The following is a 23,164-nucleotide window of genomic DNA, read 5'->3' on the forward strand; positions in this document are numbered from 1 at the left end:
CTTATGTGTCCTGAGCTTGGCAGCCATGACTTTGAAACTTAGTAAATTCTGCGAGTTGAAGCTTGCGTTATTAGTAAGGAGCAAGTGAACTTGAAATACTGACACACATTTTAATGCATAGGTGAAAGCCAGCATACGAACTTTAATGCCAAAAGAACAGAAGTACATTGAAGACGAAGACAGACTGTCTAAACAGGTACAGAGTAAGGAAACACTAATCCCTTCTAAAATCTGTAATATCAAGTGTGCACATTCAAATATCTGGTATCATACTGCTGAGAGTAAAGAATAACATTTTCATTACATGTTTACAAAAGAATATGATAGGTTGAGAAGTCAGAAACAAAATACATGGGTTTAATGTGTCTCCTCTATAAATTGCTGCCTAATTTCCATGAAATACATGAATAAGAACACAGTTGAAACCATCAGGTTTCGCACATATCAGATTATTGCACAGGTGCATGTAAAATAAGTCTTGCATAAATTTTTGCTGTTAACTTTGACCCAAAAGTTCTCCATTTGTTGCAGGGTAGAGTCCGCATTCATTTAGCCAAATTTTAAACAAGTTACTTGAGTAAGGTTTGAATCAAAGGTGAAAGCAGACTAAAACTCTTTGGAATCCCAGGAGTAGGAAATGTCTCAACTCTTTTCTACTGGATATTTTTGCTACACACAATTTTCATGCTTTGGTAAAAAATAATTTAAACCCACATATTTTTCTTCACTTGAACTGCTTTGGACTCAGTTTTTCATGTTCCACAAATGATGAAACTTATATGGAGAGAATTGGTTGGACTATGGGAACAAGATTTTTGTTGTTTTCAGTGAAAAGTCAAAGGTCTCAGAACTGTTTTCTTTATTTCTGAAAGCTTGTAGACTTGAACATGGTTTAAATTACCTGCTGAATGAATTTTATATCAGTGTATGATATAATTAATTTAAAAAAACATTTCAAGAGGCAAAATATTTCTTTATTTGCAATTTTGAGTAATGCAGTTACTAAAGCTGCATTTTGCACTACTATTCCAGCAAAGACGTAGCAAAGCCTTTTCCTCAATATTCATTATTCTTCCCACTTTCATAAAAGAAAATGGCATTGTGACTTCTGCAGATGGCAGGAGGAGTGATCATTTTCTATGCGATTCAGCACACAAATCCTTCACTGGTTTGTTCACTTTTTGTGGTGAAGTGTGTTGCCATTTTAGAGGATTTAAGTACATTTTCCTGAATCAAAACCTAGAACTCTTATTTCTTACATATATATAATTTGAAAGTATGCAGATTACTTTGGTAAATACTTAAAACAGTGTTTTCAAAATACATTACAGCAAACATTAAATGGTGCAAATATCTTAATTATATTAGAGCAGTAATGTTGCGTGGTTTCAGGTTAGTGTCCTGCAGCATCATTTTTTTTAAAAGGCCAACATTTGTTAAGAAAGGCTTAATAAAACTGAAATCTAATTAGCAAAATAATTTGTGAAATTTTTCAAGTGGCATTTTAATGCTGAACAGTTTTTATACATATAGAATTAAATTCGACAAATACCAGTTGACACAATTAAAAATTCTCCCTCTTTGAAGCCTCAGATTTTAAACTAACTTGCTCAATTTGTGAGCTAGAGAGCTTAATATTTTCTCAGCCTTCACCAAATTGAGACAGTATTGTTAGCATGAGCGTCTCCTGAAACACTTGAATGAAAAGGAATGAAAAATATTTTCATTCTTTCTTCTTTTTAACAGCTACTGTTAAGGAACTTTATCCGGATGAAGCATTGTATCATGGCGCTCGTTTCTGCTGTGTGCTATATTAGCAGTTGTTTTGACTGGGATTCTCCACCAAGAAGTCTAGCTGCTTTTTTGGTATGATATTCTTTATACTATTTTTAATCATCACAGTGTGTTTGTGTTCTGGACTGAGAGACAATACTGTGTAGATGTGGAGGTTTCTATTTAATTTATTTAAAACTTTGCATTATGATGATACCATAAGTCATGTTTACTCAGTATTTTAAAAAAGCAATTAAGTTTAAAATGTCACACAAACAAAATGGAGTGGTTTTTTTAAAATTTATAACTCTATATATATAGTATAAATGTAATTGCTTATATAAGTTACAAGCAGGTGATCCAAATCAAAATAGTCAGTGAACTATGGATAATATATTTTAAGCTTCTTGCAAATTACTTCCGTTAAATTTTGTTTGGTCCCCTTGTATATTGAATAATGAATCTTAAAATATTTTTGATTATTAATTATTCAAAGGTGGTGTTCCTAGATAAAAAAATCCACCAAAATAAAAAAACCCAGCTTCAAAACCATTAACGCAAACAAATTAACACCTTTTAGTCAGCAAGTTCTGGTCATAGTTTTTAGTGAATGGTTTTTAGTTAATTTGTTTTTAGCTATTTAGACAAAACTGCTGTTTCTTCATAAACATTATCTTCATTAGTATTAACCTTTATTTTTCTGTTAAATTTTGAAAATTCCAAGCATAACTGTAGATTGCATTGGGTTACCCAGATAAATATCTCTTTATTTTGAAAATCATAAGAGCTACTAACAAGGCCAGATTCCCAATTTATTTTTTTGATTAGAATCCCACTAGGAGAATGTAACCATGGACATACTTTCTGGATTATCTAAATTTATTAAATTGGCTGAAATACTGAGATTAGGAGCCTCTCCACCATGATTATGAAAAGGGAAAGGTTTCGGTATAACTGAGTAATTACAGACAAATTGTCTGGTGACAGTACTTTTCACCTGGGTGCCTGAAGGTCAGGTGCCTCAATTTTGGAGAAAACAAACCAGGCATTGGAGCTGGCTGTGCAGTGAAATGGGGTAGTTGGGTGTGTCACCAAGTCGTGCTGTTTTGCAGAAAGTTTCTTGTTCCAGGGGGCTCCATTTGTACTGTGTCGCTTGTTAAACCACCTTGTGCCTGTCAAGGATGGCAGCACGCTGTCAGTGCTTGGTTACCATGTTTGTTGGGAGTACAGGATATACACGTGCTCTTCAAAGAATCAGGGGTTTGTACTTGTACTGATGTCTGTAGTAATGGCACTATGTGCAAAGATTAAATACTGTTTACTCTAGAAAGGCAATCTATGATTTCAGTTAAAAGTTATCAACACTTCATGGGAAAATGCAAGTTTCAACATAAAACTCAAATGTTTATATTGCTCTTACTGCTCCAGTTAGTAAGTATTCATCACTCTAAGCTGTATTTTAATATGGATATGGAACACTCAGCTGTTGCCAGCAGAAGAAAGGAAAATGGAGAGACATCCTATTCTTTGGGCAAATTAATTTTCTTTTTCCTATGGCGCATTGCTGTGGCCAAGGAAGAAGTTGTGTTACTGTTAAACTGTAATTTTTTTCTGGTCAAGAAAAAAATCAGTGTCATAATAAGTAGTAGTACATAAAGCATAGAATTTGAGTAGGGAGGTCAATAATCAGTATGTACTTTTCTTCGAGTGTATTGCAGTAGAAACATGTCCCTGATTATATTTTTGTAGATATATTCATATTTTTCATACCTATCTATATATAGAGACATATATATCAAAAATCTGATTTTCTTGGTTTTCTTACAGTATTTTGCTATGTAGGTGTTGTAGTAGATTTTTGTGTTTACATCAGTGCTGTGATAGTACAGATGTATTCCTGTTCTGCATCCAAAATGCATCCTGTGCTTTTCGACCTGATGCTATTCTCTCTAAGGATCAAATAATTCCTCTGTCAGGCAAAAGAAGTTTTTGCTGGCCAAGTCAAATATATGTGAATTTTTATCATGATTATAAGCTTTGGGTTTAGATGGTTTCTGGACTTTTTTAGGCTCTTGAAATCATGAGAGTAATCCACTTGCTTGTGTTATGATGAATTATACTTGCACTAAGGTTACATGTGAATTTAATAGAGTGTATAAAATAAATGTACATATATGTTTCATTTTCATCTCTTCACTATTATACAAATTATATCTCCTCTTGAAGTTGTCTCCTAGAGGTTAGAAAATGTCACAGTGAAATGTCAGTGCCAGAAAGGAGATGAGAAACAGGCTGTTCTGGAGGTTTTCAGCTCTTTAGGCAGGCTAATAAACAACATACAAGAAGTAAAATTTTAAATTAACCATTTCTTCTGTCCTGTTGGATTTGAAACTATACCGTGATGGGTACATCCTGATACAGAGTTACAGTCATTTCACGTAAGTTCCATATGTAGGGGTTGATATTTCATATCTCCCAATGCCCCATGTCCTTGGCATTACAATTATGGATACTTTTTTCTGGTACCTTACCATGTGGCTTTTCTCTCTGATGGGGATACACAGGACCACAGGTGAAGAAACTCTGGACAAATAGCTCAGTTTTCAAAAATGTAATTGCTGAGATAGATCTGGAAGGGAGAACTACTCTTGGGAACCTAGAGAAAACCTTGATTAATATGATAACTATAATAAGCTACAGTTACCTGCTTTATATGCCTTGTGCACTCTTCACTGCAGTTCTTTTTAAAGTCATTCTCCTTGGAGAGTCACTGTTAGTCACCAAGGCTAGCAGTGTTCATTGAAAGGGCTTGCTGATTATTTATACTCTTGAGCCTGGCTGTCTCAAACTTTTATATTATTTGGGACACTTTAGGTACAGAAATGCTGTATTAAAGTTTTAGGATGATTCTTTCTAAAACCTGTCCGAAGGCATCAGCTCAATGAGCAGTGTTGCCTACGCTGTACATAGAGATACAGAAACTTGAAGTTAAGTTTTCAGTGTTCTAGATTATGCATTTCCTCAACTAAACAATATTTACCTGCTTCTGTTAAACTTCATAAGCTCATTACCTTCACTAGGGATTTTGTCTGAATGACTTAGGGTTTTCACTCCATTTCTTTTCTTTCTATGCTTTGGTAATTCACAGCAGAAGAAAAATTCCTTCCAAGATACATTTTTTTATACTTTTGTGCTGATTTAATGTGATGTATTAATAGCTGTTATTTTTCTGACACTGAAAGATATTAATAAATAAGTCATGAACCGTAGGTTGATCTGGCTAGCATATGACTTTGTCTTAGAGCAGTTAGAAAATTCTATATTGTCTCCTCCTTTTCTGTATTTATTTCCTGTTTAATAAAGGAAGTGCGTAGCAACAATATTAAATCAGTATTTCAGTTCCAGAACAGCTTTATTATACCACATGTCTAGAGGCTGATCAAGAATGTGTTATGTTCTTATGTTTATGCTTCTTAAGAACCTAAATACAGTGGGAAAAAACAGAATGTGTAGAGAGCCTTTGCCATAAAATCACGTTTTTCTCTGTTTAAAACAGACCTTTGCAGTATTTAGCAGTTAATTTTTTTTTTAATTTGGTATTTAATATGGTACATTTCAGGCAGAAGAACTGTAGTATAAAGTGTGCAAAAGTGGATGTTTTTTCTTCAGATTAATCCACTGTGGGCACTGAAATGTCAGCTAAACTGGTCCTAATTTTGATCAGCTTCTGACCAGATATTTGTGGTCTTATAGATGTCAGTGGGTGCAACACGAGGGGAAAAAGGTGTGTATTCTTTTTTCCAATACTAGCATTTCTCACTGTAATGAGCAGAAAAATAATTGGACAATGCAGCTATCAGTAAAAGAACACACTTCAATGTGAATCAATGAATTATTTTATGGGACTAACTTTAATCTTGAAGTGTGATTGTAGATAATTTGTGCTACCATCTGTCCATTTGGAATTCTTTTAGCCATTTCAGTCATTATAGCGTAAGTACTGCTGTGTTTAACATTAACATTTGATACACATTTAATTTCTGTACTGCTCTGTAGTCCTTAGGGAGCTTTACTCTAGTGCTACATGAGAGAGACAAAGTATTGATCAGTTAACATTTCAGCTATGTATGTTGCAAAATTAATGAAAATGCCAGACAAAAATGTCAGAGTGCACAAAAAGGTAAAATTTAAATTTGGAAGTTTAATGAAAAGTTTAAGATGAGCATTGTCAAAAATATCCCCTTACCTTTAAAGTACTTTTCATAACTGAGTAACTAAAGAGAACCACATATTTTACTTGGAGGATCACTAAACATGAAATATGAGGGAGTATATCATCTTCAAAGTGTTTGGTATCCCAAAATGGCCTTGGTAAAGTGCTTAATTGCCTACCTGAACATTCAACTGTTACTCATAAAATAAACTTCCTTTCTCACTTGGAAGCTGAGTTCATCACCTCATGAACACACATGTTAGCCTCAAATTAAAGCTTCTTATTAACACAGTCTCCTATTCCTGTTCTTATTATTATTCTCTCTTATGCATACATAGAGAAAGTACTTTTCTTTCTTTCTCAGCCTCTCAAATATTGATAAAATAACTCTCCCTGCATCCAAGTCATTTTTCAGGTCTAACTCACCTTCACTTAGTCTTCTAGCATTACAGAATTCATGTGTGAAAATGACATTAAATAGTGTCCCTTGCTTTGATTAAGTGTTAGTTCTCTTGCACATACGCCATTTAGTTGTGGAGGTGTCACATTAATTAATTAAAAGGAAACAGGAAGGAAATGAGACAGTAAAGCAATTTTGTCAATTTGCTTAGCTTTTCCCTAATAAAAGAGGAAGCAATCACTACTGTGTATTTTGGAAGCAATGTTCACTCAAAGATGAAAGACAAAGATTATGTTTCCAGAGAGACTTATGTGACACCATCAGGAGTTGGCACGCATTTGTCCTAATTATTACATATTATCCCTTTTTTCCCAGACTGTAATAGTAATAGAATCAGAATTTTCAGATATATTAAAAAACTTGTAGATGTTCCCATTGTGGATACCATTATTGAGGATACAACCTTCAAATTGTTTTTACTAAACCTGGGTGAAAAGTATCATCAAATTATCTTTGCCACCTCTTGTCTAGAATTTGAAATTTAAATAAGTGCTGGTAAGGTAGTTGCAAAAGCTTTTTTTATCTCCCAAAAAAAGCCTTTCCAAAAATTGTTGTTGCTGTCAAAACTGCCTGTTCTCCAGAGATTTGCAGAGGTAAAGTGACATCACAATGGCAAGGCCAGGAACAAGATTCATTTCTGATGCAGGTTACACATATGTGTAAGAGTCTTTCAGCTTTTTGTCATCTGTATCCTCATCAGCAGTTTAGAAGTGGACCAGACTGCTGTGGGGTTTGGTGGGGCTTTTTTTTCAAAATTAAAGCAGACAAAAAGAAAAGTGTTCTAAGTTCTGTTTCCTTTTTCCTAATTTTCCATATATCAGCAGAACTAATGTTGGACCTCTGCAAAATTACAGTGAAATTTGAGATTTTTTGCAACACTTAGCTATACTTTGTGCCAGGTTTTAGAAGGTGGAATAGGAAAGAAAAAACCAGCAGAACCTGGTATATATAACCATAGAGATCCATTAGCTATTAATACTGAAAGAACATACCAGCACCAGCTGTGATTTAAAAAACACTTCTTAACTATAACAAATGACGAATGACACTGGTGTGGAAAAACTGGTGTCATCAGTCCACATCTTTTGTTTCACAAACTGTGTGTTTGCAAATCTGAGACAAAGAAAGACAGGGGAATATTTATATATGTAAAAGCCTCTTTTAGTATTTTATTTTGTTTATAAAAAGTCACTTTAATTTGACTTTCTTCACAGAGTGAATGCATACTTGCATTTAGCAGTGAGATTTATTGCCAAAGCACAGACCTGTGCTGTTTTCAGTAATGTAGAGCATCTTGTGTACTGCCCAGCTGCTGTCCCAGAAGAGTATGTGTCTGTCTTAGGTTCTCTGTCATTTCTGCCATCACCATCCAGGTGACTGGGGCACCCACCCAAGGTTGTCTAAAATGGCACTAACTCTACCTTTAAGCACTTTAATTGCTCCCCTAGGTGTTTATTTTACCTGCATATATATTTTAGGTACCTAACTAGATGCTGTTCTGTGTTTCTTCATAATCTTAAGGTGCTAAATCTCAAAAATGCCTATGCCGTGTGGGGAATTACTTTCCTTATTTTGTAATATCAAACAGGAATAGGCAGCAGCATAAAGCAACAGTATCCCAAGTCTTAGACTTTGCCTTTAATACCAGACCATTTTCCCCACGTATTTTCCTTAGAAAGCTGACAGTATTCTGAAAGTATTTATCAGATCTTTTCACATGCTATTACAGCTGGATACACCAAAAGTCTGATGCACAAAAATGTGTAGAAGTTGATAAAAACTATTATTTACTCTACTGTATTTAGGATTACCTAAAACGTTCTAAAAACAAGGTTAGATTTCCTGCTAATGCAGTGATGTGACTAGAATTCTGGGCGCAGCCAGTTTGTGTGAGTTGCAGTCATGCTCTGCAGTATGTTTCTCATAACCCAAGGCAGCCCCCCACTGCCTGGTGTTACTGGAAGAGTTGCAGAGTGGACCATTGGGTCCTCAGAGAGGGCTTGCATTGCGTCACCAATTCTTACTTGCACTCTCCTCTTGAGTGCATAAACTGTCCTGAGTGAAAAACTTTGCACTTGAAGGAATTCAGACGTCATTGATACTGAATTTGGGTGATTACTAAATAGTTTGGGTGTTCTAAGGTAGTTGTGTATTCTATCATACTCGGGTTCCCTGAGGTGCTATTTCATAGTCATTGCAGGTGATCTTGGCCATTTAACTTCCAAGACTTAGATACTGCACATGTCTGAGTTATAAGATACCTTACTTTTTCATCGTCTTTTAATGATGAGTCATATGAGAACCAACACATTATAAAATCATGTTACAAGGAGTGTTTTACTTCCTTTTTATTTTAGTAGCAATAGGTATTACAAAGGTTTGTTTTGAAGTGAAAGAACTGTAGGACACACTGATTTCACTGGGCCATTCAGCAGTTAAAATAACATAATATAATGGTTTTGCCAAAAGTTGCAGTGTAGTAACAAAAGAAGTAGGTATGTTGTGTTTTGGTAAGAAAAGCCCAAGTAAGGTAAATCAGACAGAGAAGCAATGTTTCAAACTTTTGAAAATACAGCATGCAAAAGGCTTAGAAAGGACAGCATATTCAGAAGTTAAATTACCAGTTTCTTCCTACTGCTCCTTAAGGAATTGTCAGTGTACAACTGTAAAGTTTGTTTAGCAAAGTAGTTTACTACCCTGTAAAGTAGTTGTTTGTTTAGTACGTATGTAGCTGGTAGGTGATGATGTAAGTGTCTGGGTGGAAGAATTAAGAAAAAAACCAGTTCCTTTCATGTACTGGATTTTACTGGAGTAAAAACACTTTAGACAATTTTATAACATTTCAAATATGCATAAGAAATATATTTGTCTTGCTTATATTGTTTAACTCACAATTTTATAATTTCAGTTTTATAAATTCACTTTTAGTAGCTTGATGGGAAATCCAGGCTGTTAAAATAAAAAAACCTTAGAGCATATTTTGTGTCTGCTAGTGCCACATATGCTATATGACTAATAGTAATTGCTTTTATTGGTGATGTAAGTAAAGCCTCTGAAAAAAAACAACCATAAATACTCATTGCAAGACTCATGTGAAGTTTTGTCCCTTTTTCCTAAAAAATGAGTGCCGCACATAGCTTTATTCTATGTTTTTGAGAAAAGAGAGATACTGCATGCTTTCCATTTCAAAAATGTCTGGTTTGGACCAGGAAAGGGTTTGAAAGCTTCTTTCGTTCTTGGAAATCTCTGGTGGGTGGTGATGATGTTTGTGGTGATGGTGATAGCCCAAGCATGAGGTGGACTTCAGTGCAAGAAGCTTTGTTTCCAGTAGAACTCCACTGAGATTTATGTAGGAAAAGTCCTGTGAAAGCACTGGTCTTTTACAATTGTTTTTTGTCAAAGTTAGGGAAATTTCTTGGTGACAGAGTGTGAAAAAGCCATAGCACTAGAAATCGTCCCTTGCTTGGGATAATGAGTCTGTGTACTGAGCAGATGGTCTTAATGTCAAGAGGACAAATCTCTGAAGTGTGATGTTACAGAAAAATGTTTAAGAAGTTTACAAATGGTGGATATTTTTACTTTTCTTCTATATTATGTATGAGTTATAAAGCAGTTTATTAGCATCATTTTTGTTGTATAGTTTCAGTTAAGGGTAGTGAAATTTCCATGGAGGTTGTTTTCCATCCCTGAAAAATTACAGTTAAATCAAATTTTTCCAAAAAAATGATGCTTTCCTGAAATGCTTTTTAAAATGCTCTTCCTCCGTCCCTCCCAAGGCAGCACCTGCGGATCTCAGTGACAACGATGAATCATGCAGATTACTATCCAGACAGAATGTTTTCTTAAATTTCTCAATTAAAATTGTGGTTGTGGTTTTGCAAAGAAAATTATCTTGTAGCTTTAGCCATTTTACTGGTAAAGCCTGCATGGCCTATCTTGCACAGTAACATCTTGACCTGGTCATGGCAATATAAAGAGGAGTAAAAACTGCCTCAGAGATCATTTTAGTTAAGTGTCAAAGCAAGAAACAATGTTGTCTAGATAGTTTTTTAATGCATGGAACACTCAAGAGTGTGGACAGAATGTTAAATTTTTACCAAGTGTCATGATTAAGTGATTTAACTTCTGCAGGAAAGGAGAATTTCAGTTGACCTTGAAGTAAAAAGCCTGTAAATGTCATAACCACTTGTTCAATAAAAGCAGCATCTTTTGTTTTTTATTTTTAACTTACTTACTTTTCAAAAGAACAAATATAGGTCTTTATACCTGGAATCTGCTTAATACTTTGCAATTAACAAGGCTACATAATTTAAAAGTAGTTTATTTTGGGTTCAGTGGTAGATTGTATTTATTGCAGGGTAAGTATTAACACTTACCAGTAGAAATAACTAACATGTGACCCCAATTGTTAATGAAAAAAAAAAAAACAATGGCTGCAGCTGATATTGAATAGACTTACAACTGTATGGCAGATCTGTGTGTTTGTACATTTCCATGAATAACATCTACACTATTACTGTAGCTCTGAAGTTAAAAGAAACCAACTACTTTCCAGGGATATAAGTGTTCTATGGAAGACCCACTGATTTTCAAAAATAAAAAATGGACATAATTTAGTCTTATTTATTTGGGACTGACCACTACTCTCAGAGCTGTTATTAGCACTGTAAAGTTATCTGTTAAAACTGGTATTATGTAATTGGAACTTCTGGTATTTCCTTACATTTCTCCTCAGTTCTTAATTGCACGGTTTCTGTTTAGCTGTTCTCACTCTGTTTCTTTCTGGTGCTCATTTAAAAGGCAGAGGAAAAAATCTTTTATCTCAGACCAGAAGGCACAGGTGCATGTATTTGAATCTTTATTTTCCAATGACAAATTCTTCGTTTACCAGGAAAAATGTGTTTTTAAAATTAAAACCAGCTAATTCCTTTGAAGATGAGTGATCAATACTGTAAGGGATACCAATAATGTTTATTTTAAGCATGTTTTCCCTAAAAAAAAAAAAAAGACTGAGTAATTTTTGCTTGGTATACAGTATTCTTTTTGCTCTTTTCTCTTGAAGAAGAAATAGTACCAGTAGATAAAGAGTCCTTTAACATGAGTTAAATTTAAAAGTAGGTATTTTTAATATTTGCCACTGTATTAATTATTACTTGCTTAAAGCATCACTGTTGGCAGAGGGATTCTGAGTTAATAAACACATCATAGCATTAGTATATAAAACACAATATACTTTTCCCAAGACAATGATTACCAGCATAAGACCAGATTAACAGCACTTAATGCTTATTCCTTAAATGCACTTGATTTTCATCTGTTGGAAATAGTATCATAATATTGTAGCAAGTAAACATGGAAATGTACTGGAGCGATTTATTTTACAGTAGAGGTAACTAACACCTTGTTAGAGCTTTGTTTCTGTATTGTATTACTCTCTTCATAGCACTGCAGCTTCACATCAGCCTCAATAGGGGTTTTAATCCTGAATATTAAGCTTCTTTATTACAATTCCAGTGAAACATATTAAAAAAAAATTATTTCTTCATTGCAGTCTATTAGCTGGAACATTTGGAAAATAACTTCAGTGTGCTGGTAGGTCTTTATAATGTAGTATTTTCACATTCAAGAATCGCTTTGGCTGTGATTTATGGCATTTTAACCTTTTAAGACATTTCTGCTTTGCTCCAAGAGTGCTTCAGGTTTTTATTAGCTACTTTGATTTCATCAGTATGAGCAAGATACAACTCTATAAATTACTGGTTCACTGGAATGAGAGCTCCATCAGCCCCATCCAATGGATGGTGGGCCAGTCTGGAGTTACCTACCACAGCCTGGGCTGCCCACCCAGGTCAGGCACCCTTCTGCCTCTCCACTGGAGCACCTGCACACCTGCAAAATGAGCCATGCCCCATTCAGCCCTGCAAGAACAGCTCTATTGTTGCATTTTCTGAGGGAAAATTATTCCAGTTCTACTTCTGAATTAAAAGCAAGGCTGTTATTACTTAAAGGATGTTAGGCCTCACTGCTTTTTTGAGAAAACAAATTTGCTGTAACTTTATCTGTAATTTAGTACCACTTAGGTGCAAATAGAGGCTACATTGTTTAGAATACAAGGCAGAAGGGTTTGTTAAAGCCATAAAACAGTTGGGTAACTATTGCATTTCCAAAAGCAGCCTTATCAAAGTCACAGGCTAGGTAAAAAAAAAAGGAAGAAAAAAAACTCCAACCCAATCCCCACACACACACAAAAAAAAAAACCAACCAAAAAAACCCTCAAGAAAATACATTCATTATAGTTTTACCATTAACCATCTATTGTGAGCTCACTTCAAACATAATGTTAAAGAAGTAAGCTTTCTTTCTACATGGAGAATATAGAAAAATTGCAGATTTCCCAGAAGTTAATGTACATTTGCCTTGACCAACAGCCTACCCGGAGGATAGTCATCATAAAGGCTACTCAGCTCTTTTTCTGCAAGGTTTTGGTTTGGTTTCGTTTGGTTTCGTTTTGCTTTCTCACAGTAAATATGGCAGAGCTTTGCTGGTCCTCAGGTGCCACCTTTTTGAGGAATATGATGTCAAAATGCTTAAATAGAGTTCCCCTTTTGTTGGTTGATTCTTGAATGTCAGGATTTCATAAGAAGGAATAATACTGCTTAAAACTGCAGTCCTGTATGCATAGCCCTTGCAACTGATGCTGCTGAGGCCGGTCCAAATCAGTCAAGTATTTTATTCTGTCAAAGTACGTTTTTAAAACCATGTGCTTGTTCACTGCCATACATCCTGATTAGACAGCAAATGTGCAAACTCTCTATCTTTATTTTTGTTTTTAGTATGAAAAAAACCAGTTTGGTTGTAGGAGTTTGATCTTGCTGATTAGCAAAGTTAAAGAACTTAATGTGGTTTCTAATCATCTGGCAGCTGTCATTAGTGCGTGACAATGCAGCTAATCCCCCCTTCCTCCCCACCCCAACACACAAGCCTACTCCTCCATTCTCCCAAAAGCAGTGGCAGCCACCTCCGGGCACACTCTCGGCTGAAGCTGGGAGCAGGGAGTATGTATCTGACCTGGGATCTGAACCTAGAAAACTCTGGTTAGTATGCTTCATTGTCTCCGGATCACTGCGCTCACCCTTCTGCTCCTTTGCTTACAATGTCTAATATGCCTAATTTGAATTAAATTATTTTAATTAAATCATTCCACTGTTTCTCACAGTGCAAGACAGCTCTAAGAGCTGTAACTGGTAGTGTTATAAATCAGTGTTATAACTGGTAGTGTTATAAATCAGGCGTCCCTCCTTGATTGGGCCAAAGTTAGTGAGCCAGAGATGACTGTGGATTCTGGCATAGGCAGAGCAAAAAGTGTATGTGAAAAGAGCGTTGGCACATAAACTGGAACTGAGAAATACAGCAGTTACTTTTATAAGCATCAGAAGCATTTCTGCTGGTATTTTTCTCTCAGCATTGTTCCACAAGCGATGGGTTCACTGTTTGCAGGGAAGGCAAAAGGCTGAGAAGGGGGTTTGGGGTTTCTGTATGAAAATAAAGTTCATCTTAGTTTATCTCTGATTTGAGCAGTCCTGTCATTTGCCAGTCAGAGAGTGTAATGAATGCTTGGCTGCATCACCAGAGTTTTTTATAGGTAACTCCTCAACAGCTGATGACTTTGCACTGTGGTACTGAGGCTTGTATTTATTTTATTTTCTGCAGACATCCATTCTTTCTCACATTCTTTCTATTAAAATCCAAAAATTTGTCTCCCCAAGATGCAGAGAAGAAAGTAAACTCAAAACCCTGAAGAATTTCTTATGCAGGAGGAGTGTTTTAAAATGGGGGTGCCTGTGCTCTAAAATGTGATTATTGACTAATTAAATTCTGTTGCCTACCTGGAAATGACAAATATGGCACTTCTTTGAGACCACTTTAAGATCTGGCTGGTAGAACCAGCACCCCCGATAGCTCTGCAGTATAGGGCTATCTCCTTGCTCTATGATGTGTCTCATTTCTGCTGACTTTTGATTTTTAGAACTGATAGTCAAATATAAAATATATATTGGTTAAAAAATTAACAGATTATTTCTGGGTCACTTTCAGTGTTGATCTGTATGATAAGCTGCATTTTTTTAAGTTAATGCAGTTTAGAAATTATTTTAAGTTTCCCAGCATGAAAGAAAGAAGTGAGGTACTGGATTCGCAAACAACAGCTTTATTGGTTTATGACAAGCAATCCATCTTTTTGCATTAGTGTAGCATTCTACCCCAGATAATTTTTCATAATTGGTAATCTGTGAGTCATATATGTTACCTATTCTTTTATGGGTCTCTAAATAGTGAATGATGTCAAAGGTCATCAAGCATTCATAAAGGAAATTATTTTTATTTTACTTTTTCAGTTTTGATCAGTGTTCTGAAGAACTTACGAACATTTCAGGGAAAAGTAAAAACAAAATAATAATAGCCATTTTTCTGGAAGGAACTTCATGCAAATACTGTTACAACAATTCAAAGAAGAAATTAATTTTAGGACATATATGAATTACTATAGCAGGGTAAAAATGTTTAGTTAAGTCAGTTATGATTTTCTAATAATGGTTAGGTTTTAAAAGTTGGAAGTGCTTGTATTGCATATACATGCAGCAAAATTAAGAATGATATTTGCATGTGACTGAATCATTTTGAATTTTTCCCTATCAGAACTGTTTTTGCAGTAATCCACAAGCCATTGTTTTACTTTCATCATGAAACTAGGAGTGTTTATAGACATCTGCTATCCCCACTCTTTGGAACTATTTAATATGGGCTACAGGCTAAGAAAATCAAACAAGGGGAAAAAATATCCTTGCATCTAAAATAATAGAAGGCACCAAAATGGCGTTACATGTTGATGCATTAGTTTGTTACAGGCAAGTTATTATAATAAAAGGATTGGGGCATATCATTTAAAATTTTATTATCATAATGAGAAATCTAGTAGGAACTTCACCCTTTACTACTATTTCTCCAGCTACCCATGAACATTACTACGAACTGCACACAGACTTTCTGATTAAAAATTGGGAGAACAGAATAAAATATGAATAAATTCAATTAGCGGCAAAGGCAACTTGAACTAATTTACGGACAACTATAGGAGGCATTAAATATTTTAAAATTAGTTAAATATTAATTTCACAGTAAAGTTGTTATGAATATCCTGCCACAGCTTGTGTGGTTCTCTCTTCAAGAGTCATTTAAATGTACTCTGAAGAGTTTAATTATAATGAAAAATTTTCTATTAAAAAATTATTCAGGATTATCTTCATAAATAAAATAGAATTGAGCTTATTTAATTGTGATGTAATTATATTATATTTAGAATAATGTACGTGTAGAATTATAGTAATGTAAACTCCTTTTTTTCCCAATTTCTAAAAATAAGATTAGGAATAGCTGATAGGTTTTGGTCAGATCATTCCTGAAATGTCATCTTAAAATCATGAATAATTGGAAATTTTGCATAATACTTTGCATCTGAAATCAGTAACAGTATCAATAGGATCTTGTCTTAAAGAGATATTTTAGTTGCTTAAGAATAAAGCAAAAGATATGCATTGTTGCTGAACACTCTTTATTTCGTGCTATGGCATACATCAGTACCATTGGTTCTTCTTTGAGGTTATTTTTTATTTATTTTTAAGCCTATGTTTTGGTTTATTTCTTTGGAATAGTGTTTTTAGACAACCTAATGAATCCTAATTATTTGAGAAAAGTGGTTTAACCTAGATTATCTGTTCATCTTAGACAGTAAACTAAGGCACTTATTCAGCTCATCAGATAATTGCCTTTGAATGTCAGAATTATTTGAGTCAAATAAAAATTTATATGGATATTTACTCCCTAAAAGGAATTCAGAATTTGGACAAATGGACAGAAAAAAAAGTCTCATTTTAAAATTCATGCTTTCATGGCATGGTAGGGATTCTAAAATTTATGTAATTGTTCTTGTGACAGGGTGCTTTCTTTTCATCGCTATAGATATGAAAAATACAGCCTTTAAATACAGAACTGCTGAATTATATATCTGAAAGGAAAAATATTCTCAATTATCACTCTATTATAAAATACAAATTGCATTTAGTAATATTTATCTTTTTATTTTCTATTTTTATACTACTTTTGAAACTGTTCCCCCCCCAAAAAAATGCAAAAGAAAAAAGGATGTCAGAATTTTTTTGAAAGGCAGAATGTATTAGTTTTTAATTGCACTGCTTGCTTGAGTCTTAGCTGAAGGTAAATTCAAGAGAACACTGCTGCTACTGCTGTTACCATTTTGCTTTGGATGTGTACTGCAGTGGTGTGTACAGGGTGGTGGGCACACCTTTGTGCCTAAAAGTCAACAAACAGAGCCTATGCTTTTAAATTCACATCTTTAAATTCGTTCAAATCAGCAGGAATATCCTCAAGAGTAAATCTACACATATGCATAGGTATTTGCCATATCTGACCTGACTGGGGAAGAGAGAAATGTGTAAAAGATGCAGGGAAGAAAAAGCATGCTTTTAGATTAAAGCACGTGCCCAAGCATTTTTCATTATCTCAAAAATATTGGCTATGCTGTTTTTAGGCAAGTAATTCTCAGTACAGCTGCACTGTATTGAATGAAGCATTGTGTATAGAAGAGGTATAGGATAGATATATATTTAATAGGGTACAAATACTTCCTGTCTGGCACTTACTGTATTTGTAAGATCAAACATTAATGTGATCTTCAAATGTGATCTTTTCATAGTTGTGACCAAGTTTATTTGTCAATAAAAATATGCCTGAAATATGTGTATCAGAAGAGCATACAGCTTATTTACTGTTTGTTGATTAAAAAAGAAAGTTAGCCTTTTTTTAATGGCACTGTAACTGATTTAAATAAAGAAACCCAGAAAAATACAGACACCATTATAAGATTTAGGATTAAATTGGGTTAACTGAAAATCTTTGATATTATGGTTTTTTTAAAGTTTGGTAAAACATATGTTCTTTAGCCTGAAATTAAGAGGTATTTGGTTTAGTGGTAATGCTAGTTCTGTTCTATTTCCTCATAAAAATTGGATCCTTTTTCCTAAGCTTCCCAGCATGTCATTCTCTGCTCAAGCCTGTAGGTAGCACCTTTGCATCACACAAAAATCATGGCCTTTCCTGAGAGACAGTTACTGTTTAGGTGGGGAAGTCTTTACTTGTGCAGACCTCTAAATGTAGCTGGTACTATTTGCATAATTTCCAGACTTTGATGACTATATATGATCTTAAAACAGCAGATCACTCTCATGAAGTACCTCAGAGGTACAATGTTCTCTCATAATTATTTGTTTTAATGTACTGTCCATCAGGTATTAATAAATGAGCGTAATTCTGCATTTCTATTTCACATTTTCTTCTCTGTTCTGCAAATTACATGACACTAGTGGTCTCTATTATATGCTGAGTAAGGTAAACTCTATGAATTTAACCAAACTGTTCATGGGTCTCTCTGTGGGCTTGATCCATCACTTACAACAGTCAGCAACTAAGCTTAGAAGTGCTGGCTACTGATTCGATGGTCAGGGAGTTTGACCAAAACCACTGCAATGCAGGATCAGGCTACCCCACGAGAATACTGACCTTGCTGTCAGTGCTGGGGAAGTGACTCGTCACCAATACTGCGATTACTTGCTTCTTCAACTTCAATATGCAGTATCAAAAAAATGTAACACAGGCATTATTTTTAAATCTGAGGCAGTTCTGCAAAAAATCTTTGGAGCTTAACATTTTTTTTTCTCCCTCAAATATATGCTTCATAATACCACTGCTTCCATTTCTAGAACCCAGTGATAGCGTATCATCTCTTAAAATGACAGCTTGTTTTCCTTTGGAGTTGCTCTTATGTCATATAATGCAGAATGTCTCTAAGTTTATTATTTTTCTCCTAAGAGGTCATAACAAAGAAGGCCTGGTTATCTATCACCCTTACCCATGATCACAATGTGCTAAATAAAACTGCTGACATTTATTCGATTCTACTAAGATTGTGCTTAATTTTAGTGAAAGTCAGCAAATAGAGTTTAAAAAGAAAAAAATCATACAAAGCTCTTATTAAGGTAGTAGTTAATGATTTTATCTGTGTGCTGGACTGGGATATTTGAGAAGGGAACGCTGAATGTCTGAGAGAGCCTCCAATGAGCAAGATGGTTTTTAATTGTATTGTCTGAATGCTTGGTTGTGTATTAGAAGACGCAAAGTGTGATGCAGGTGGGAGGGAACTAACCTTTGACACACTGCAGGAGCAGAAAAACATCAGGACTATCAGCATGGGAGTTTGCAGCTTTTCCATTTCTCACTAGAATAGAAGGCATTTTTGTTGTGGATGAGAGAAGCACGGATTGAATTCCCACATGCACTGAGCCACTCTTTGTCTAAGTTGGGTTTTGTTTTGTTTTGTAAAATGCAAACCTTTTCATCTTTCAAATTGTTACAGAAACCCAAGCAAGCATTAACAAAAAACCTGAGAGGGAAGAGGGTTTTTTTGTTGTTTTGCCTGGGCAAATGCTGCATGGTTAACAAGAAAAGCTGACTTGTTTCTGAAGGCCCTGCTTCAATCTGTCGTGTCAGTGGCCAGGTTAGAAGGCACTTGTTGTCCACAGCAAATGCTCACATTGTAACTCATAAGGCAAGGGAGTATTTTCCCAGGTTGGGGCACCCAAGGGAAACAGGACACCCAGGGTGAGGACCCCATAATGACTGACTATAGTCAAAGCAAAGCATATGCACAGGCAGGAGAAGATATTAGCATGAGGAAAGGAGGCTACTTTATCTAATACACATTAAAAAAAATCTTGGTTAGTAGTCGTTTTTTTTTTACTCTCCTGTTACATCCTCACAGCAGTACACGTCTCTCCGTCAGCTATTTTATATGCAGATCACACACAGGTATAAATTTGTGTAGCAAGGAAAAACTAAAGGTGTACACAGGCATGGCTGATAAGTTTTTTCCCCTGTATATTACTTTCTCTTTTTCTGTTGCCACTGTGTGGAAAAATAAGGCTACATTTACTTCCTACCTAAGCATATAGGAAACTGTTTAATTGCTTGTCTGAAGGATGAGCTGTAACATACCTTTTTTAACTTTTTCATAGTTATATAACAGTAAATAGAAATCTGTTGGGTTCTGTGGCAGAAAGATTACAGAGAAATACACATATATTCCTCTACAGCAGATACCCCTAAACTTTAAAGAGAATCTCAAGTGAGGGTATAAACAATTGCTTTGTGATAAACTTATGTTAAAGCTGCTGTAGTGCAATTTTGGTCTTTTCTATTCTGTTTTCTCTTTCTGCATTTTTCAAGTGAACTGATTGGTCTTTTAAGAATTATTCAGAAGATAAATACTATGTAGATGTCATTGAGCATGTCGTGTGGCAGTGCAAAACTTGCATTTCACAGATATCAATATCTTAGGAATAGTATCTTAAGAAAAATGGGCATTTTCAATGTTTGAAGTAATTTAAAGTTTACTTGGTAATCTATTTTAAGATGTTCTGTTCCATGATGACATTCTACCAATTAGATCAAACTCTTTTTCAGTAAAGGGCAGACTCAGTACATGTGAATGTGTTACCTGAAATATTCCTTCTCTTGGGGAAGAATATCTTCTATTATCAGGGAAGTCCACTGAGCAAAGAACATGCAATTTGTCACTGTCAAGATACAACATCAAATTTTCAAAGGAAAAAATGAGAATGCAATCACGAGCTCTCGTGAGGTATTGTAGTCCTTCTTTAATGTATTTTTCTTTTTGAGTTCTGACATGGGTAAACATTATTGCAGTACTATTTTAGGGGATTACGTATCTGTATTACTTTGTTGTATGATGTGAAAAACTCACAGCCAAATTCTGTTCTCATAAGGCTATTTTTACATCAGGATTTTACCTGTGTTTGATTCTCTGCTCCCTTACACCCTTTCTTATCAAATGTTAGGTATTTTGTTGCTGAGACTAGTTTGCTTGGGCAGTGACAGTAGGTGAGAAAGAGTGACATGTTTTAGCAATGACGCTTTCATTCAGTTAGGTGGGTTCTAACAGGATCTTGAACTCACTACTTCCTGGCTGTCATCAGGAAGGCTGTGGCTGGGTTTCCACCACCACATGCATTTCTGTCATGTATGTTTATTGTTCCCTTAAAAAAGGGGTCCCAGAGCTGAATACACAAACTTCTGTAGCACCATGACCACTCTGCTTGATCCCTGAATGGCAGGAAGGAAGGGAGCCCTGACCCCCCAGCCAAGTCTTGGGTCAGCCCCAACACCTCTTGTGGCATTACACCACAATTCCCAAAAGAACCCCATTGGGAGAGCCTACTTCCCAGCCAAAATTCCCAAACCCCAAAACGACTCCATTGGAATGCCAGAGGGTTACCTTGGTGGGTTTGCAGCAGTGTGATGTAAGGAACCTGCCACACCTCTCCCTGCCTACACTTACTCCACCACTCACCATACCACAGAGGCTTTACCCTCTTAGTCTGCTTAAAGGCAGCACAGGGGTGACTGCTGTTAGCTGTGGCTGCCCTTCTGGTTTGTTTGGAGCCTGAACAGCTGTAACATCTTAGTTCTACTGCTGCGCTATCCACCTTTCCCTCTGACTACAGGTGGTGCTGTTGGGCAGTGTCCCTGGCCCCTGCAGCAGGTTTCTGACCAGCATCCCTAGTCTCTGGGGCAGAATTTTGGGGTAGCTACCCACGGCAACTTCACTCTCTCTAAATGCTAAATGGACCATATTGAATACACTTAGCAAAAATGTCAGTGAGAATACGGTATCTTTAGCATTTAGGGGGAATTTAAACATTTCAAAAGCTGTTTTGGTAGGCCTGAAAAACTGGGTGAATGCCCCCTGCTTTCCTCCCCCAAAATATTATTATTAGTGAACCCCCAAGGATAGGATCTTAGGCTGTGGTAGCTATATACTCACATGGACACAGTCCAAAAGAGGTTTACAAGCATTTAATTACTCACCCAACTGGCCCATTCTACAAACTTGGTAACAGTCACAATGGCCTTAGTTTTAGGGCCCATGTTTAGACAATGATCTGCAAATGGAAAAAACATGAATGTGATCATGTGCCAACTGAACTGGGGTAAGCTGGACCACATGGTGATGCCTCTTGAGGCTTCTATATCCAATATGCAAATGGATTAACCAAGACCTGTTACCCTCTTTTCACCCTTTCCTCTTGAGCCGCACACTGGGTGCCAATTAATGTCTGGACTTGAAAGACAAGTGCTTACCAAGGAACCTTCCTGGAATGGAAAGAAGACCTTTTCCTCTGAATAATTGTAACTTTGGAAATTATGGGTCTTTCAAGCAAAAATGTAGAAAATAGGAATAACAGTTCTTTACTAGAATATATATGTGTCTATATATATAACACAACTGAACAAACAACATCAGAAGTTTCCAACCTGTTAACTGCTATTTTCCCTCTTTGGTGTAGTGATGACCACGGCCAGGGGCACCGGGGCTGATGAGCATCAGGGGTGCTCCGGTGCAAGCCCTGAGCCTCCCCAGGGTAATGGTGGCTCAGAACAGAGGGAGGAGGGGCAATTGCTCCTTTTGCAAACTCACAGGCAGTGTTCGATCTCAGCAGCACCACCAGCAGCAGGCAGAAGCTGGGGAAAGCAGGCAGATGTGATCGTAGTGCCGAGTTGCAGTGTAGCAATATCCCTGGCCAAGCACACACACTCCAATCTGCCCAATCCCCCAGTGGAAGGGAGCAAGGCAGGAAGGAAGGAAGGACCCACCCCCAGCGAAGTCTCAGGAAGAGATGGAAGAGGGACCCCCCTCCACCCTGCTGCCTTCACACACAAGGTTGCCCCGTGTGATTCTTAAACATTCAGTAACAATCTTCGAGCCTGGGTGACTTGGGATACCTTATCCTTATGAGTTGCCCCCAAGACACATGTGTATGTTGAAGGACAACCTTTTTATTTAAGGAAGGTTGGCAGTATTTAGGTTTGTTTCGCATTCTTATTCAGTAAGTAGTCTTCTTCCCCTCTGCCTTTACCAAAAATGCACATGGTACCTTCACATTTGTTGAGGTCTCAAGCCTGAAGTCAATGCCAGGCTCCTTGTCTGTGCTGTTGGAAAGACAGCAGACTCAGTGTCAGATCCTGAGTGCAATGTTGCTGAACCAAACAGATGTGCCTGGAGACTGGCTGTCACTGGTTCAGACTGTAGCTGTGCCTCTGTAGCCATTCGTTTTTGAGCAAGGCAAAATGCAGAAGTCAACACCAGCTGAGCACATTCTGAAAGGGCTACAGATACTACCTCCGTGTTCTTTGGATACTTCTGTGATACTTCTGATACTTCTCAATATTCTTGATTTGCAGTCTTGCTTAAACCTTTTGTGGGTGTGTAAGCCATCTTCATCTTTTTTTTTTCCAATCATATCTATTTTATTACTCTTCAGTAGGACCTGTGAACTGTCCATGAAGTAACTAGACTCATGTTAGCAGGCCAGAAATGTATGAAATCTCTGGAGTAATTTCAATTACTATTTAAGAGTAGAAAATTTGCTTCATAAGACATGTAGCTGTGAACATTTGGAGATACGCTTTCATGTCCTACTTTTGATATGATGAGTTATTTTCCTTGCGTGTGAGTGTCTGTGTGTGTTAAGTAAGTACAAGTGATGAAATGGCATCATGCTTTCTCTCAT

The 23,164-nt window shown here is 36.2% G+C and overlaps 1 protein-coding gene across 3 annotated transcripts in view; it reads left to right on the top strand.

Annotated features, from left to right (window-relative positions):
- Positions 1–23,164, top strand: part of MCTP1 (multiple C2 and transmembrane domain containing 1) — a 235,301-nt gene that overhangs the window by 134,384 nt on the left and 77,753 nt on the right. For all 3 annotated transcript variants that reach the window (XM_069000758.1, XM_069000759.1, XM_069000760.1), the window contains 2 exons: positions 122–196; positions 1,747–1,866. In XM_069000758.1, the coding sequence (XP_068856859.1) occupies positions 122–196; positions 1,747–1,866 (195 nt within the window). The remainder of the gene's footprint in view (positions 1–121; positions 197–1,746; positions 1,867–23,164) is intronic.

This window comes from Aphelocoma coerulescens (genome assembly GCF_041296385.1).
Source record: "Aphelocoma coerulescens isolate FSJ_1873_10779 chromosome Z unlocalized genomic scaffold, UR_Acoe_1.0 ChrZ, whole genome shotgun sequence".
Lineage (NCBI taxonomy): Eukaryota > Metazoa > Chordata > Aves > Passeriformes > Corvidae > Aphelocoma > Aphelocoma coerulescens.